The 19,062-nt window shown below is 36.1% G+C and overlaps 3 protein-coding genes, 1 long non-coding RNA gene and 1 pseudogene across 7 annotated transcripts in view; all 5 read left to right on the forward strand.

Moving 5' to 3' along the window:
* LOC143583565 (uncharacterized) overlaps positions 1-19,062 on the forward strand; it is a 168,648-nt gene that overhangs the window by 125,444 nt on the left and 24,142 nt on the right. The gene's annotated exons all lie outside the window — the stretch shown is intronic.
* LOC143583562 (superoxide dismutase [Fe] 3, chloroplastic-like) lies at positions 1,616-5,007 on the forward strand. Its single transcript, XM_077065841.1, has 9 exons — positions 1,616-1,808; positions 2,606-2,695; positions 2,789-2,878; positions 3,052-3,243; positions 3,390-3,561; positions 3,764-3,837; positions 3,940-3,966; positions 4,230-4,253; positions 4,659-5,007. The coding sequence occupies exons 1-9, from the start codon at positions 1,737-1,739 to the stop codon at positions 4,782-4,784; spliced, it is 867 nt and encodes a 288-aa protein (XP_076921956.1). The 5' UTR covers positions 1,616-1,736; the 3' UTR covers positions 4,785-5,007.
* Positions 6,203-8,516, forward strand: LOC143583557 (replication factor C subunit 3-like; annotated as a pseudogene). Its single transcript, XR_013144194.1, has 6 exons — positions 6,203-6,353; positions 6,725-6,941; positions 7,189-7,268; positions 7,346-7,505; positions 7,773-7,854; positions 8,481-8,516. The product of XR_013144194.1 is annotated as a replication factor C subunit 3-like (transcript).
* LOC143583563 (uncharacterized) lies at positions 8,653-9,355 on the forward strand. Its single transcript, XR_013144198.1, has 3 exons — positions 8,653-8,800; positions 8,875-8,943; positions 9,097-9,355. It is a non-coding gene; the product is annotated as an uncharacterized LOC143583563 (long non-coding RNA).
* Positions 13,923-15,749, forward strand: LOC143583564 (transcription factor SRM1-like). 3 transcript variants are annotated; one of them, XM_077065843.1, is made up of 3 exons: positions 13,923-14,623; positions 14,716-15,169; positions 15,506-15,749. In XM_077065843.1, exons 1-2 carry the CDS (start codon positions 14,235-14,237, stop codon positions 15,158-15,160), a joined length of 834 nt encoding a protein of 277 aa, XP_076921958.1. In that variant the 5' UTR covers positions 13,923-14,234; the 3' UTR covers positions 15,161-15,169; positions 15,506-15,749. The 3 variants fall into 3 exon arrangements, with proteins under 3 accessions (XP_076921958.1, XP_076921959.1, XP_076921957.1); XM_077065844.1 differs by having other exon boundaries at positions 14,716-14,957; XM_077065842.1 differs by lacking the exon at positions 15,506-15,749 and having other exon boundaries at positions 14,716-15,437.

Raw genomic sequence — 19,062 nt, forward strand, 5'->3', positions numbered from 1 at the left:
TAGATTCTAATTGGTTTCATTTTGTAGGCGGATGGTATAAGCTTCATTGGTCAAGAAGCAACACGTATGCAAAACATGGGTCCTGACCATTACTACGCAAATTTGGGAGGGGTCCAACAAATGGCTTCACAACTGGTCGGATCAATTAGTCAATTTGGTCAGCCCAGTTACATACAGACCAATGAACCGGATGTGGGACCGGATAACACTATCCCCCAGCGTGCTCCCCGTGGTCGGGGTCGTCGTGGTCGGCAAAGAACCCGGCCTTCAACAAACTATGGTGGAGGTGAGGGGGCGGAACCCCAACAATTTACAGGGCCAAACTATGGGGATGGTACCTCTACTATTAGAGGTGCAACACCCTACCATGGGGAGGGTACCTCACAAGTTGGAGGGGAAGCAATAGATTGGGATTCCGGTTATAGACCTTCATTTCAGAATGCTAGAGAGGCATCATCAAGCAATCCATTTGGTACCCAATTGAGTTTTAACTACAACCTAGAAAACAGTTGGGCTGGATTTTTTGGACAAACTCCTTATACCAATATGATTGCTCCGATGTACTCCGACCAGCCGGGGAACTTCCAGAATTTTGATAATACCGGTCTTGATGTTCCACAACCGCGATACCAACATTTAACTCCGGTTCCAATGAGCTTGGACCTGCACACGAGTCAACCAGAAAGCTCCGGACAACCAGATGATGATGAAGCCGAAGATCCACCACCAAGACGAGGACGACCACAAAGACATCCTAGACCTGTTGGTTGTGGCACCGGCGGCTGTCTGATCCGCCATCCGCATAGGCATTAGATTATTACTTGTATTGTAAATTTTAAATTAGCTAATGTAATAAATCTTATTTTAACAAACAATATTGTTTTAATAAATAGTATTATTAAAAAAATATCATTCATATATATTTTAAATATACTAGAGTTATAAAAATTAAACAAATGGAGATATGTAAATTATAGTGGAGATATGTAAACAAATTAGTTTTATAAAATATATAAATTAACATATGTAAATAGGTATAGTTTTTATAAAATATAAATGGAGATATGTAAATGTGTATTAGGTTGTTTGGTGGGTTTTTTTAAAGTTATAAAATTATAATGTGTGTTAGGGTGTGTGATAGGGTTTTTGTGGGTTTTTTTTATACCCAATACTATAACTAACGGAGGTTAAACGGGGTTAAGTTGGTTTGTTCCTAAGCCGCGATTGGCAATGGCGGCTCCCTCTTTTCTTCCTAAGCCTCCATTGCCAAAAGCGACTCCCTCTCTCTAAGTCAGAAAAGCAAAATAAATTTACTCCTAAGTCGCTATTCCCAGCGCTCAACCATTTCCCTTTTTTCTTTTTTGACTTTCCCATTTTCCTCTTTTTTTTTTTTTTCCATACACACCATTTTAAAAAAAATTTCTCCCAAACACCCCCTATATATTGTGGTCGGATAAGGTTGGTCGAAACTTGGGCTCAAAACGGGAAAGTGCCCTAACTCCAAGAACATTGTATAAGGTACCAGGAACAATCACAACGTCGTACAGTCGATACTCGCGTAACAGAGAAACAAACACACCATATAGGTTTGTCCCTTAAATCACGTCATAAGATATTTGCACACCTAGTGTTTGTGAAAATGCGTCAAAGAGATAACCTGCTAATATTTCCATATTAGTCTCAATAAGTGAGCTGAGTTTCAAATACCCATTTGATTGCAGGTGTCTGTGCAAGATATGAGTTGGTCCATTAGTAACTATCTTATCAGTAGTTCAAATGAACTTAGCAGGTGCAAGTTGCCTTATGGGGTGAGAATTTGGTGTTAATTTCTCGGGATTTTGTTTGTTATTACCATCAAGTTGTAGACAAGTATGTAGGGTTGTAACTTGTAAACGAACCAAACCGAACAAGGTCTTATTCATGTTTGTCTGTTAAGCTTTTATCGGACAAGCACATGGTTTGCGAAATTTCTTGCTTGTGTTAGTTCGTTAAGGGAAAAAAACCTTTTTTCTAACGGATTTAAGGAAATGAATAGTTCGTAAATGGTTCAGAACACAAATGAATGAATACAAACAGTGTTTTATTTGATTTGACTAGTAGAGAATGGTCAGTGTCAATGGCTCGATCCGGCTACCAAGTTTGTGTTTTTAACATTCATATTCATATGTTAATTTTACATGTAAATTATCACATAATATTCATATATATATTTTTCTTTATAGTTAATAATTTGCTTAAGTTATAGAAGTCGTTAAAAAAAGTTTTTAAAACATATAATGAACAAATGTAAACAAGCAAACATTAACGAACATAAACAGGCATAGATGAACACATTATCGGACGCTCACTAACACAATTGAATGAACATGGCCTCTGTTCTTGTTCGTTCATTTAGTTAATCGAATGAAATTCCTTGTTCATGTTTTTCCATTTATTAAACGAATGAACGTAAGTGAACTTTTCGCTGGACGTTCAGTTCGTTTACAGCCCCTAGAACTATCTTTAATCCAATTTGGAGTTATATTCTAAAAGGGCTGCAGTTTTCCTTTGTGATTGATGTTTACTGATTTGTCTAAGAACTCTTAATGATTATTTGATGTGGCAGTCTGAAGGGCAAAGGGGGAAATGTCAAGCCCTAAACAGGCCAACAAACATTTCTGCTTACAACAGCTTGAAAACTCCATCTTTTAAGTTTGTAAGTTTATAACCACTAAATACTTTGTTTGTGTATTCTGATAAACTTTATTGAACACATTCCTTGAATCTTTATTGGTCTGTTACATGTCAGGATCAAGTTCAAAAAAGGAAAGATCATGTCTTGAAAAAGCCAAGAAACATTTCTGCGTACTACAGCTTGAAACCTCCAAATTATAAATTTGTAAGCTTTTTTGTTATCTTCCTCTTTAAGTACCGCCACATGCTGAATCGAGTGAAATAGAAAAACACATATGAACGGTGCAGTAAGATATAAAATAAAACTAGGAACACCATTTTTAAGCAGTTGAATCTGTATAGAGATATTGATTTTGTCCTCTGTGTTTTTGTTTCCAGGATGCGCTAGAGCCGTATATGAGCCAGAGGACTCTTGAGGTGCACTGGGGACAGCATCACCGTGGTTATGTGGAACGTTTGAACGAATATTTAGCAAAGGATGATATATTATACGGACACACATTAGATGAATTGATCAGAGTGACATATAACAATGGAAACCCTTTGCCAGAGTTTAATGTTGCTGCTCAGGTTTGAAGAATTCATTAGCTACAAGTAATATACTATCTTTAAAAGCTAGAATTAGCTTTAGATTGCCATAGTTGGTGGATTCTTTGTTCTTTTGAGTTCAATAAGATGGTTTTCTTTAATTGATTTCAATATTGTACTTTCTGCAGGCCTGGAACCATGATTTCTTCTGGGAATCCATGCAGCCTGGAGGCGGAAATTTACCGATATTAGGTCTACTTCAACAGATTGAAAAGGATTTTGGTTCCTTTTCAAATTTTAGAGAAGAGTTCATTGAAACCGCCCTCACACTATTTGGCTCTGGATGGGTTTGGCTCGTTTGTATGTCTCCTGTCACTTGCTTGATTGTTTAGTTTACTACAGTAGAATTCTGGTGCATCATTTATTTATTGAATTTAGGAAATATCGTTTCTTTTCATAAAACAGTTTTCAAAATCAGGGCAAAAATGTTTGCGTGTGTTCATATTATCTGAGTTTTGTGTGTTGTGTAGCCTGATCACATTTTTTTTTATTTTTGTTTCAGTAAAGCGGAATGAAAGACGACTTGCAATAGCTACAACGACAAATGCTGTGACCCCTCTTGTGTGGGATGATATTGTAAGCAAGTTTCTCATATTGTTACTGTTTCTTATTTTATGAATTTCTTTCTTTTTTCCTTTTTACTTTTAGTAACGTGTTATTTTCTTTTTTCTTTCACAGCCTCTTCTTAGTTTGGATATGTGGGAGGTATGACTCTCTCTCTCTCTCTCCACATGAAAGCATTATTTTATTCAAATATCTAAAACACTCTTAAATGATGACAACAGAGATACAATGTGCATATAAAACTCAGTAATATGTAGTAACGAATTTGAACAAACAAGTATATATTTGGTTCGATTTTTTAAGCAAAAGAGAAATATTGTATGTGTTTTGGGCTTTCATTTTTGGGTGGAGTGTGTGCATTGGATTGATTATTCATTCTCATTTCCATTTATTCTGTTTTGCAGCATGCTTATTATCTGGATTACAAGGTATTATTCATTTGAAACACCCTTCTTTCCACAGCCAATCGTTCTCTGCATATGTGGCGATATTGACAGTTTTTATCCACAAATGGATCGGTTTCTATCTCAAACCGGTCAAATAGGTTAATCCAAAAAGTTTAATAAAAAGGAAAATATCAACCTTAGTGTATCTAGTACATAAAACCTCTGAGATCATAATTTAATAATTTAAATAAAAGTTAGATTATTATTATTATTATTATTATTATTATTATTATTATTATATTTAATGCACTGATTATTGCTAAATTTCAAAATAAGGGTAAAAAGGTAATTTTGGCACGGACCCTTTTGAACTACTTGCCTGTTTTACACCTCTGGTTTCCTATTTAACTGTGCCATGTTTTATGTTTCTCTCTTTTTTTTCAACAGAATGACAGAGCCCGGTATGCTAATGTGTTCATGGACCATCTCGTGTCATGGAATGTAGCATTGGGCAGAATGGCTCGTGCACAGTCCTTTGTAAATCTAGGAGAACCAAAGATTCCGGTTGCTTAACTGTTGTGTCATGTTTAGGTAGCAAGTTTTGCAGGTAGTAATGCAACTTTTATTTGGAAAAATGTATGCTTAGGCATATGACTTTTGTGGCTGTTGTAAATGCTCGGTTGCTTTCGCAGTTTTACTGTATGCAGAAAACTATGAGGATGTAGGATGAAAAATGAATCGTTATTTTTAAGTTTGTTCCATATTATTGAAGCTTCACTGTCTAGTATCTACGGGCCACATAACTTTACCATATATCAATAACTAACGCCACACGTGCCAGTGTCTTTGGCGTACGTGCATATGACGATGATACAAGAGTCTTACAGACAGCCCATTTTGTCATCCGTGGGTGGTATTTGAGGGAGTTTGCGGGTACGGATGCCCACAAATGGGTAATGATGGGACCTTATCGTAATTTTTGGTTCTCCGTAGTTCATGTGTATAACTAAATTGGGTGTTAGATGTGGAAAGTCTAAGATAAGATCATTAATCAGGAAAAGTTTATATAGACATAATTTGTTGATGATGTATACGCGTATATCGGTATATGCTCTTTGAGTTTCTTTGTTATGGATGCTCACCTTGTGTATTTCGCCATAGGGGGTTGATTCACGGGTACAATCTTTGTAATTTCATGGTATTTTCATGGATTGGCCAGTTCCTATTTGGAAGGCTGCAATTTCTTAACTGTCGGAGTTTCTACTCCTGCTAATGCATAATAGTTTAGCATATTCTTTGTTATTACTATGGGGTATCGTGCCTATCTTACTAAGTTTGAGGCAAATTGGATTTGAAAAAAATCGAAAATTAGTTGTTGGCTGATATAATAATTCTTGCTGGCAATTTAAGTAGTCGACTTAATAACTCATTTGGGTGGTGAGAGCAATCCTATTACTCATATAATCATTATCATTATTTTATTGATTTACACTCAATTTAGATTGATTTATAGTAAAGTAGATTGTTTATAGTAAAGTAAATGTATAATTCGAGTTATTACACTTTTTAAAAATTTTAAAAAGGCATCGTCGTTGCCAAGATTCATTTTTTTTAATTATTTTATTAAAATTATATAAATATGTTATTTTTTTCTGAATACAAAAATTTGATGAAATTATTTCTTAAGTTTAGTTTCGGTACCGTAACGTAGCATTCACGTTGACTCTCTCATGTTTTTACCGATGGTGTAATCGTTGTTGTAAATGTGTTCTAGACGAATGCTGCTGCTATTCTGGGTGTTTACTAACTTATTTGGGTCTAGTACTCTAGTGATACTTATACGAACCTAATCGATATCAATCGGCCGAGTCGTTAGTGTCACTTTGTTTAGAGTCGACCTAACTTACCTTTGGAAGGGTGGTGTGGCGGCAACAACATCTACTACTCCCGTCCAATCAATTCTTCTTTCTTTCTGGACAGCAACAAACAACAATGGCGGACACGATCTCCTTAATGGACATTGACGATCCTTTACCATTACCACCAAACAAGGGCAAAGCTACTGTACCCAAAACCACTCCATGAAGTTTCGCCCTCAGTCTCTCGCCGACGTCGCCGCGCATCGAGACATAATCGACACCAGTATGCTACTAATTCCTCTTCCTTTCCTTTACAACTTTCGATTTTGTTCAACACGTTATGCGTAACTTGTGTTTATTGTTTTTTCACTGGGGCATTTCGTCGAACACTTGATAGGCTTACTATAAAATTGTGTTTTTTTTCACCGGGGAATTTCGTTGAACAGCTGATAGGCTTACGAGCACCAACAAAATGCTGCATCTCTTTTGTACTTCTTATAACCGCTTAAGCAATATGTGTGTTGTCTCACTGGGGCATTTTGTCTAACAGTTGATAGGCTTACGACCGAGAACAAAATGCCTCATTTTTTTAGTAGTTTTTTTGACAGTTTAAGCAAGGTGTGTGTTTTCTCACTGGTGCAATTTGTATAACAGTTGATAGGCTCACGAGCGAGAACAAAATGCTTCATTTGTTGCTCTACGGACCACCGGGAACCGGAAAGACATCAACAATTCTTGCTGTGGCTAGAAAGCTTTTTGGGTCGCAGATGCAGAATATGGTTTTGGAACTCAATGCGTCTGATGAGCGTGGAATTGATGTGGTTAGACAGCAGATACAGGATTTTGCTAGCACTCAAAGCTTTTCTTTTGGGTAAATCTTGCTCTCTTTTTATTGATTTTTTTTTATATTTTTTGTATACACTATATAATACTACTTGCATCTAGAGGAAAGTAGTGATTGTCACATAAAAATTGCTTCAACAATTATCAATTTTCAACCAACAATCTCCAAAAATGTTTCTCTGCAGTTAGTATATTTAGCAGTTTGATCTTTCTTTATGATTGTTTTCCTTTTGGGGTTTTAGTCAATTGATCACTGTTTTATGTTTTTTTGTTAGTGCAAAGGCTTCGGTGAAGCTGGTTCTCTTGGATGAGGCTGATGCAATGACTAAGGATGCACAGTTTGCTCTTCGCCGAGGTAATCTATTCTATTAAAAGTAACTTAGTTGTATGTTTATTGGCTGAGCACTTACTGTTGTAATCTTAACAATGCAGTGATTGAGAGATACACAAAAAGCACCAGGTTTGCGCTTATCTGTAATAATGTGAACAAGATTATTCCTGCACTACAATCAAGATGCACCAGATTTCGGTTTGCTCCTCTGGATGCTGCCAATGTCAAAGAGCGACTTAAATATGTTATTAATGCTGAAAAGTAAGTCTGTGAACTTCCTGTTAATTTAGTCTCAAAGCACGCATTCTTTCTTCATACATGATTACTGGAATCAGGTGTAGTTTATCTACTTCTAGGGTTCTAGAACACACAATAACTAGTGTGTCTTTTAAACTGCCTTGGGATCTCATTAGAACTTCCATTGCCTACCTGCTATTTTGAATTGTTTGAAAAATGTTTTATGCTCTATTTTTATCGTTCAATTCTTCTTGTGTGATTAATAACTTGGGATTATAAATTGTAAATCAGGCTTGATGTCACTGAAGATGGGTTAGTAGCTCTTGTACGGCTTAGCAATGGTGACATGAGGAAGGCATTGAACATTTTGCAGGTCATTATAATTCTTGCTCCATATTTATATCAGTTTACACTTTTTTCAATTCATAGTGTTTGAAAGTTTTATTTTAGTAAATACTAGTGGGTTGTTCTTTCTTTCTATCTTATTTACGATCCTGCTCGGTCATGAATACAATACAGTAAGAAGTCATATTTGGGTCATGCGTTTCAAGATTTCCTGTAGGTTTTTACATCATCTTAGATAAAAAAGCATAATGTAAGTTAATCGCCTTTTTGTGTTCCAATACGACGACTAAGATTTGCATATTCTCTGTGAACCTATAACAAATAGATCAATCCATGATTCATAAATTATGTACAAACTTAAAGATAATACACACAGCCATGCAATTGCCTTAATAGGGGAGCACCCTCTAACTTAATGTAGACACAAAAAAGATTTGGTTGTTGTAAAGGTTGAGTAAATCTTAGATAATCCTGGAACAAGTTATGTGTATTTAAAAGTACTCTAGCACCTTATGTAACAGAAAACCTATATAAACAAAGGCATACATTGTTCAATATAGTCTTGTTTTGTAGTAAACTTTATGAGTCCATTGAGGTCTTGCTACTCTTTTACATCTTATTTTAGTTTCAGCTAAATTTAATGTTAATTTACAGTTAAAGTATGCTAATAGCTTAAATGCGTTTATATAATGCAGTCAACGCATATGGCTTCTAAGCATATGAATGAAAAAGCTGTCTATCTCTGCACTGGAAATCCATTGCCTAAAGATATTGAGCAGATATCTTACTGGCTACTGAATGAGCCTTTAAAAGTATCCAATTTATGCTGTTATTATAATTAAATGTGCAGCGTTCCATGTTCATCTTACCTTCTGTATTTACTTTCTTCTTTGGTTTTAAATCTTTGTAGAAATATCTGATATTAAGGCGACAAAAGGTTTGGCTTTAGTGGACATTGTAAGAGAAGTAACTATGTAAGTCTAGTATTCCTTCCTAGTACGCTTCTACTTAGTTTCCAGCTCACTTTGCAAGAATATTATTTTTCCAGGTTTGTTTTTAGAATCAAGATGCCTTCAGATGTTCGAGTCCAGCTTATCAACGACTTGGCTGATATCGAGTATGTAGTAAAGACAATTTTGTTTCATACAACCTTCTATATCATCTTATTCATAGATTTAGGTTATCATTGTAATAATATTGTTATTGTTACCATAGTTAATGCATTATTATCTTACATATTCATTTTTGCCATTATGATTTGTTTTTGCAGGTATAGGTTGAGTTTTGGGTGCAACGACAAATTGCAACTGGGCTCAGTGATTTCTACTTTTACACGAGCCAGAACTGCAATTGTTGCTTCTGCAAAGTAGAAAAAATGTTTTAGCATCTTCAAATTTTAAATAGTATGATGATTATTGTGTAATCGTTGTGAAACTCAGCATTATCTCTTCAAGTATGTTTGTCTTGTGCATTTAACTTGTAGGGATTCAAATCATTTTGCTTCTTTTGCATTGTAGCTTTGTGTTTTCATGGATATTATAATGTGATGCAGACATTTTGTACCAGTGTACCGACAGTTTTAAATCTCAATGTTAATGCATACATTACTATTTTCAACTTTTCATGCTCTACTCTATAGGTGATCAAATCGGGTTGGTCAAAGGAACCGGAACCGGTTCAGAACCGGTTCCATTAGTCAACATCACTGTTTAAACCGGTTCCATGGTCGAACCGGTTAGGGAACCGAACCGGTTCCCCAACCCTCGGACCCGGAACCGGTGGAACCGGTTCTGACCGGTTCCTAAACCGGTTCTTACACTGTAACCGGTTCCAACCGGTTACAGTGTAAAATATTATTTTTTTTTTCGTTTTTCGTTTCCGCTGCTTGTGTAGGTGATGATTTGTGTTCTTCTGAAATCTGAAGAGGCTCATGCTACTTTTGTATCGTGTTACATTTGTTGAGTTTGCTATGTATTATAGTCTTTTGGCTTACGCAAGTCAAATGCTGAATTATAATCAAGAGCGGTGTTATACGATTCGTATTTGTATAACATGTTAAATAAAAAAAACAATTAACATATAATTCATTTTATTTACTTTAAGAAGTTCAAAAAAAAGGTTATATGTTTTAAAATATTCAAAAACAAACTAACAAAACATTAAACTTATATTTTGTGACATATTATTTCTATAAAAGCCTTCTTGTTCGTCGTAATTATTGAGTGGCGACTTATTCATCAGAATTACTTGTAGAAACGCCTTCTTGTTCGTCGTGCACTCGAACATCAAGTGGTGTTTCGTCTTCCAGAGTGGTTACGTGTTGAACCCGATCGATTGAGTCCAAGTGATCCTTCAAGCAAATGCACATCTCCACCGACTCCGAATTCAGTCTTGTTCTTCTCACCGATATTACCCTGCCACTAAGAGAAAAAGCAGATTCCGAAGCTACCGTAGAAGCTTGGGCGGTTAGTAAATCACGGGCCATGGTGGCAAGAATCGGAAACTCGGTTTCCTTTACCTTCCACCAAGCCAAAACATCAAAAGTGCCATATTCCTCTTCGGATAAACCGGTAGAGAAATCATATGCACTATACCTTCCTAGTTCGCTTGAAGGGGTGTTACCCCTTTGTTTTTTAGCCGTTACGTTGCGAACGGTGTTCATAAGGCTAATCATGGGGTCTCGTACTCTAGGAGCACTTGAACTTGATGAAGACCCCCCCGGCGTAGGCATGTGTATGTTTGACCCATATTTATTTATATAAAAGTCATACATAAATTTAAAATTCAAGTTAAAATCATTTTGTGCCTCTGTTGAAAAGTTTGGGTCAACTTCATGCATATCTAAGGCTGAAAAAATTTCGTCTATCACACATTCAACCCCCGTAACATTTAACATTGGGTTTAAAGCGGCGGCGCAAGTAAAAATCGGTGGCAATTCAAGAAAGTATTTTTTTAATTTAAACTTCATTGGTAATATGATGTTTGAAAACATTGGACTTTTATTTTCAAATTCTTTAAGATTGTTAACGATTAAAAATAACTCCGAAAGAACCAAGGGACTTGTCGGATAATACGTTCCCGATAGTTTCGTAGTTGATGTTTTAAAAACTTCAAGAAAAGTCGATAAGTCATTGATAATTTCCCATTTCTCATTTGAAAAGGGGATTGCCAAATCATTCTCGGCAAGACTATAATGAAACATTTGTAAAGTGTCTCTTTGTTTCAAAGCACTTTGAAACATTATGCAAGTGGAATTCCATCGATGAGGTACATCCCAATTAGCTCCCAAAGCTTTTCTTCCCGTATCTTTACAAAATTTTCTATAATCCATTTGTCTTTTTTTACTTTTCTTAAAAACTTCATGTAGCATTACTCTAAAATCGTTTATAACCGATGTAACCTCATCCGAAGCAAGTCCGTCTTGCACGATTAAATTAATGATATGTGCAACACACCTTGAGTGAAAAAATACACCATTGCAAATCGGCGTATATTTAAATTTTAATTTATCAACCGCCGATGTATTATTCGACGCGTTATCAAATGCAATTGAAAATATTTTATTTTCTAGTTTATAAGTTTTTATAACATAATCTAAAATTTCAAACAAATTATCTCCCGTATGTGGATACTCAAAGAGTTCGAAAGCAATGGTGCGTTTCATCATTTCCCACGATGACGGGTCTACCCAATGAGCGGTGACACAAAGATAAGATTCGGGTAGACCATGTGGAGCCGACCAAACATCAGTAGTTAAGTTTATTCCCGTATTTATATTTTCAAAATATGCAATTAGTACCTCTTTGGCCTTCTTCCACAATTTTAAACAATAACGTTTAAGAGTATGACGACTTACGTGAGTGTATTGTGGTTGAAGCGTATCTCGAATCATGGCGGTTAAGCGAGGGTTGTCGAAGTGGCTAAACGGCAAAGCTTCTTGAATCACAAACTTCGCCATACGATCTTGAACTCGATCAATTTGGTATGTAAATATTCCGCCTTCACTATCCATTTGCGTTTGTTGCGACTCGACGTTCTGTTTCAACGCCCTGCAATACGGTCTTTCGATGTGTTTCTTCAAATTTGAATTCGAAAGTGGGTTTAAATAAATCCCACAAAACTTGCACCGAGCCTTCAATGAATGGTCACTCAATTCAACCAAATCCCAATTGCACCAAATCTCTTGATTACGATTATGAGGTACAATACGAACGAAACTTGGTCCGGCGGTGGAACCTTGACCAACCGATGATTGTGAGGCAGCCATAACAACAAATATGAATATAGAAGAAGAGAAAACAAGAGATTAGAGAACTCAGAACGTTGTAATAGCGTTTTTTTGTATTTTTTTGCGTTCGGGTTTGCGTTTTGAGTGTTGTGATGAACCCATTAAACTAAATACCTATTTATACTAGTAGTGGGGTGTTTGGGGAGCCAAAAAACGGCCATTTTTGACCCCAACGGTAAAAAAACGGCCATAAAACCGTTTCCCAACGGCTAGAACCACTCCAACGGCTATAACAGGTTCCGAACCGGTTCCGGTCGAACCGGTTCCGGTCGAACCGGTTCCGGTTCGGTTCCGGTTCCTACCCGGTCCACCTCCAAACATGTCAAACCGGTCCCGGATCGTCGGGTTGAAACGGAACCGAACCGGTTCCTACGAAAAACGGGTAGGAACCGGTTCGGTTCCGCCGAACCGGTTCCAGGAACCGGTTTTGTTGTCCACCTCTACTCTACTCCTCGACCACCGTGAGACTACCCTCTGATGTACGAGAACCAGATGGAATTTGTAAACCCTCGCCTCCTCCTGATTAATCTCTTCATCCGGTTTGAGTGGGCATCGAACCTGCGTCTCCACGAGGGAGGGCATGCCTCTTACGACTTTGAATATGAATTAAAAATAATAATAAACTAAAGTCACCGTTTTTTCTAATATGAATTAAAAATAATAATAAACTAAAGTCGCCTTTCGGAAGAAAGCCTTTCATATTTGTAATGGAAGTTATGGTGTTAAAGTATCCCACGAATCATGGATAGCGAGTTTGAATAGAAATCAATGAATGATTGGCGTGGAAGGCGACTGAAGGTTCGATTGTATGCGTCATATTACCAGTCAAACAGTCCGTCGTATATGCCAATTCAACCACAAGTGTTTTGTATTGTATTGTATGTGAAAGTTGACGTTTACGGCAGATGATTGCTGACAACGCATCTTAGACTGCTATGACGGGGCCCCTAGACTTCTATTTTATTTTATTTTATTTTCAGGTAGGGTATCTTATTCATTCTTCCTACTCTTTATTATTACTTCATTCCTCGGATTTGGATTAAAAATACTACTTTGATTATCAGTGTTATACACAGCACAAACTGCTTCCAAACCCTAAATTGCTTCCATTTACTTTTATCATCACTTTTGGTTCGGGTTGAAACCAATTTTTTGGCTGGTTTCGGGTAGGTTAAAACATTGCATCCGGTCCTCAACCTACCGTTGGTTCGGGTCTGGTGGTTGGGTTGGTTTGGTTTGGTTTGGTTAACCAGTTTCAGTGTGCACCTTAGATAAAACTAGGGGTGTAAACGACCCGAGAAAAGAGCTCGAGCTCAGCTCGCGAGTCTTTTTTAAAGCTTGGGCTCAGCTCGTTATTGTTTATAAATATTTTTTATACACATTCTTAATTATTTTGTTATATATTGAGAAAAACCTTTAAACGAGCCTAAGCACAACTCAATCTTGTGTAGTACCTTAAACGAGCCAAAGCTTGACTTGAGCTTGGCTTTGAAGACTGAAATTAATACATAGAAGTCCAAAAGAGGTCAAACTTAAAAATACACAAGGCTCGACGAGCTTAAACAAGCTTCCTATACAAGGCTTGAGTTCGGGCTCGATAACTAAACAAGCTTTGTTTGAGGCTTGGGCTCAGCTCGGGCCTGAAAAAACTTTATTCGTTTCGAGCTTTTTATCGATCTGATCTCAGGTAACTTGTGAGTGGCTTGGCCCGTTTTCACCCTTAGACTGTGTTGATGTGGAAACTTTTGTTTTTTTCGTTGATCTTGTTTACAAGTTATGGATATTTGTTTGTTTGAATGTGATATTTTACATCATGTAAGTAACGTGATGAAGTCTAGAAACCTAGTTTATGAATGACTTGAATTCACCAAACCAATGGTGTAGTTGCACTTGTACCATTTATTGCTGTATTAATATCTTATTTTATAGATCATGTGATTTATCCACTTGCAGGGGTCATCTTTTCACAAGTTTAGTAAATCACCATAAAGCTTCTTTATGTGATGATGAAATAAAAGTAGCATGATTGTATTCAAGGCTGCTTTGACTAGTTTCTGGATAGCTTTTTTGGCAAACTACCTGTGAATTTCAAACATCAAGATAGATTCTGCAAATAATTGATGATGGCAGATGAAGAAGTCAAAGATTCAATATGGACCCGAGAGCAAGATAGGGCTTTTGAGGATGCTCTGGTTGCATATTATAAGGAGGATTCTGAGGATTGTTGGGAGAAAATTGCCACTGAAGTTGCAGGAAAATCAGTGGAAGAAGTTAAACATCATTATGAGCTGTTAGTTGATGATTTGGACCGTATTGAGTCAGGTATTGTACCTTTGCCTAGTTACAGTACATCTTCTGATGACTCAGCAAGCCATGGAGGTGATGATGGAGCCAGTAAAAAAGGTGGGAGTCTAGGGCACAATAATAATGAATCTGTTCATGGAGGTAAGTCTTCAAAAGCAGATCAAGAACGGCGTAAAGGTGTTGCTTGGTCAGAAGATGAACACAGGTTAGTTTATTGGTTATAAGTTATAATTTATAAAGCTCTGTTATGTGACATGGATTATTCTTGTTTATTAATTACTTAAATAATCAAAATAGGTTATTTCTTCTTGGCTTGGAAAAATATGGTAAAGGTGACTGGCGAAGTATATCTAGAAACTTTGTTGTGACAAGAACACCAACTCAAGTTGCAAGTCACGCTCAGAAGTATTTCATTCGTCTGAATTCAATGAATCGAGATAGAAGGCGATCAAGCATTCATGATATAACAAGTGTCAACAATGGTGACACGTCAACACCTCAAGCTGCAATCACGGGTCAAACAAGCACTTCTCCTGCAGGTAATTCAGGCAACCCAAATCTTCAAGTCGGCTTCTTTGGAGGAACAACAGTAGGGCAACCAGTAGGTCTACCACTAGGTTCAGCAGTAGGTACACCTGTAAATTTTCCACCACCAGCACACATTGCATATGGTATCCGAGCACCAGGCCAAGTGGTCCCAGGTGCCCCGATGAACATGGGCCCCACACCATCCCGTAGGTGAACTTTCAAGGTTCGGAAGACAACACGGGCATACTGTTTTTTAGAATATTTTTCTTGGTCATGATTTAAATCAGGGATATTAATAATAATAACTTGTTATATATTGTAGTTATGGAGAATAGAATCTAATTACAACATTCTTGTCGGTTTTCTTTATAAATATCATATATAAACTAAGTGTTAGTTTCGTGTAGCCAGTCGTTTTTGGAATTTGGTTGTATTACTAGAGATGTAGGCAGGCTTCAGGGTGTTTTTGCGTAGGTGTTTGTGTTAATTAGAAACATGTATTTACTGATTATATTTATGATGCTCTAAATTAGAGTGCGTGTAACTTAAATATCTGCAGGATAAGCTCTAGAGGATGATGCAAAGTCTTGCTGCTATGATAATTGTGACTGACTACATTGTTCTACACCTGCATTTGTGCACATTGAAGCTGGAATCCCGTGACCCCGCGCGTGCAGATAAGTGTACGCACTGGTGTGTGATTCTGTAACAGTTAAGCGCATGTACTATGACTGAGATTGATAATTGTTCTCACTTGTACATAGCATGATATGCTGACATCATATGTTTATTTACATGAAATTAGGGCCTAATTAATTAAGTCTATTTAGGTCCATAAAGTTATTTCTCCTTGCATTCAAGATATATTTTTCTTACAATCTATGGCCTGCAATAGATTTTGTGCCAAACGTATCTCCTTTGGTTTGGATTGGAGGTTGCAGCCATGAGCCATTGTGGTTACAACTGGTCCCATAGGGTGTTTGTTAAGTCTTGTTTTTAATGTTTGGAACCAATAGTATGCTTGCTTAGACCATCTCCGATGCCGGCCACACTCTTTGGAAATCATGAAAGTGATCATCTATTTAATATGCATGTGTTAAATAATTTACCCATATAATTGAATTTTTCATTGTGTATCTAGTTTGACTCGTTTAAATCCTAAATAAATATATATATTTTTTTGCATGCAAAAAATAATAACATGGTGTCGTGTGTGACAAAGTGATTAGTTAAGTCAATTATTAATGAAAAAAAAAATCTTTAACGCTACTTATGATTAAATAAGTGACTTGTATCCTATATTGATGTATAAGTATAGAACACCATGCTCTATTCTGAATCTAATTAAACGACGGTAGTGATGTCATCCGCTGTTTAAAAATGCTAGATATCTTCTGCAAACAACCAAATATGTTTTATTTGTTCTTGTTGAAGGTAGTGTTCAAGGGCCGAATAGAGCTGATTCGGGTAAAGGTTCGCTTGAACTCGACCCGTTTACAACCGAGCCAAGCCTTTCAAGCCTGTTTACAATCGAACGGATTTCGAGCGAACTGTCTAAGAGCGTTTCAAGCTATTTGAACAATCCTAATTTTAGTATGTTAATTACTTGGAGTCTCGGTTCTACCAATTGATTCCTTGTGAAAGTACATTCTACAACATCATAAAAGAAAATTAAACTTTTAATAACAAATAAAAATCTACACAAATAAGTCTCCTATAATTAAGGAATAAACCAGAATATAAAACAATAAATTTTTGGCTTAACTTGAACAGGCCGCATCAAGCTGAGCTAGCTCGAACTTTACTATCTGAGCCGAGCTGGCTTACTGTTACTGCAACTGAGTCATTTTTAGCAAGCTGTTACATGCGACTTGGAACTACTTCAAGAGAACTAGTTGAGTACGCAATATAAGAGAGAACTTGTGTAAAATGAAATGGCACACAAAAGTGGTATGGTGTATGTTATTCAAGTAACTTGTGTAAGAGAACTTGTATTGATTAGTATTTCTTATGTTTCAAGTAACTTGTTGAGTATAAATCGTTTCTATATGATCTATATATATATGCACATACGTTTCTGGCTTTATTGTACTTCGGCTTTTCTTGGATTCGGATCATTAAGATATCCTTCTCAGCCCATATTTTCTAATGATCCACACGCTAGGCTGTGCCGATAAATGATTTGTAACGTGAATTCCATAACTTGTTAAGAATAACAATTGTCACATAAAATGAATTACTATCTACTAGACATTGTAACATTTCTAACATGTACTTATGTTAACGTAAGTCTTTGCTTTCTTTTTGAACGACCAACGATTAAAGCTTAGTTACCCGGGGTAACATAAATGACAAAAGAAGACCTCAAATTCCCATGATCGAATACAACACTGAGTAGCTCAAGTCCACAATCTCCTATTTCGGGGTAAACTCTTTGCAAGAAAGCTCACTACAATAAAACTCGGTTGAAATTCAAACTTAAAAGTTACATTCTCAAACTCAGACATTCACTTTTCCCCTCGATGGTAGTTAAACTAAAGTTGATTGGCCATAAAAGTCTCCATGATTCTTTGAGATTTTCAAATAAATGGTACATTTATAATTTTATCATTTTTAACTTTATGATCTGATATTGTTATAGTATAGTTTAGAAAATACTACACATAACATAAAAAAAGAAAGGAAAAAAAGAAAGTACGTGTGGTATATAAAGGGATGGTATGATCTACCCTATATAATATAATGTAATATTATATAAAGGAAAGGGACAGCTGTGACCTCATCAATCACCCAAAATTTTTATTTTCCCGCCCATTACAAATAAGTTTTATTATCTCCACGGCTATTCTCCAGCGAAGGCCTTTTTCACAATTAGGGTTTGTCTCGATTCTATTCTTCAGTCACACCTTTTTCGCTATTAGGGCTTCATCAGTGATTCACTGGTTTTGGTGTTCTATTGTTTTGTAATCGGATTCTCTAATTGACCAAACAAACCCTAACTGCGAGAAACTAATCATCTATTGAATGTACTTGTGTGCAGGATATCAATTCCTTTGTTTGACAATCACGACAAGGTTTGATTTTCATTCGTTTATTAGATTTTGTTAATTATCTATGTTTTTTAGGGCAGGGTTTTTGTAGTAGTCTCTCAAGTCTGCACTAAACTAGGTTATTTGATATTTTCTCCATTTTCATTTTATAACATAGATGAGGAAAATATCATATGATAGTGTTTATAAAAGTACTCTTGCTATACCATCGAGTATATTATCATCCAAAGGGGTGGTCTTTCCAGTTCGAAATATTACCTTTTTAAAAATCTTGATATACTATTTTATTTTTAATAAAAACATTGGTTTTGAAAGTAGTTTAATGCAAGCAATGCTTTACCGGTCATGATCAGGTAATTTTAAACATTTTTTATATCAGATGCTTATTGCAATGGGACCAGGTATGATCATTTATGGTGGAACAACTAAGGTGAGGATCAGTTTTTGTTTGCTTTCGCCATAGTTCATATGAATAGAATACTTATTAAGTATATGTTTGTTAATATGTAGCATTTGTAGTTTTAAAGTAAATCATGCTGAATTTGGTAAGGTAAAATTTCACAAGCTTTTGTGTTACTTGGTATTTTCAATCCTTTAAAGGGTAAAATTGGCATTCTGTTACTTAAAATTTGCATGATCTTTTTTATGTCAGACGATCTTAAAAATGTTTTTTTCAAGAAAAAAGCAAAAAGGGCAATATGGGAGAGAAGTAAAATTGTTTGGGATTACATAATGAGTGTGGTTTCTTACATAAAGCAATGTGTACTTATTTAAAACAACCAGCCGATCACCATTTAATCTGTTATTGGTTGAAATATGGATCAAATGTACACATTAAGGTTAGATTATGGTGGTGGTGACTTACTTTACATTCAACTTGAAGATCTAATATATTTTCAATACTGCAAATGCTTATACTTAAGGGTACATGTATGTAGCCAATATTGGATCTATATGATGATAAGTTGATAACCCGTACGAAGTTGAGATATAAATACTTAAAATATAACCCGGTATTGAACAATTCTTTAATAAACTTGTTACTCGTATGAATTTCATATTAGAC

The sequence above is a fragment of the Bidens hawaiensis genome, unplaced genomic scaffold (assembly GCF_021521415.1).
Source record: "Bidens hawaiensis isolate Kalapana, Puna unplaced genomic scaffold, B.hawaiensis_p1.1 tig00032455_1, whole genome shotgun sequence".
Taxonomy (NCBI): domain Eukaryota; kingdom Viridiplantae; phylum Streptophyta; class Magnoliopsida; order Asterales; family Asteraceae; genus Bidens; species Bidens hawaiensis.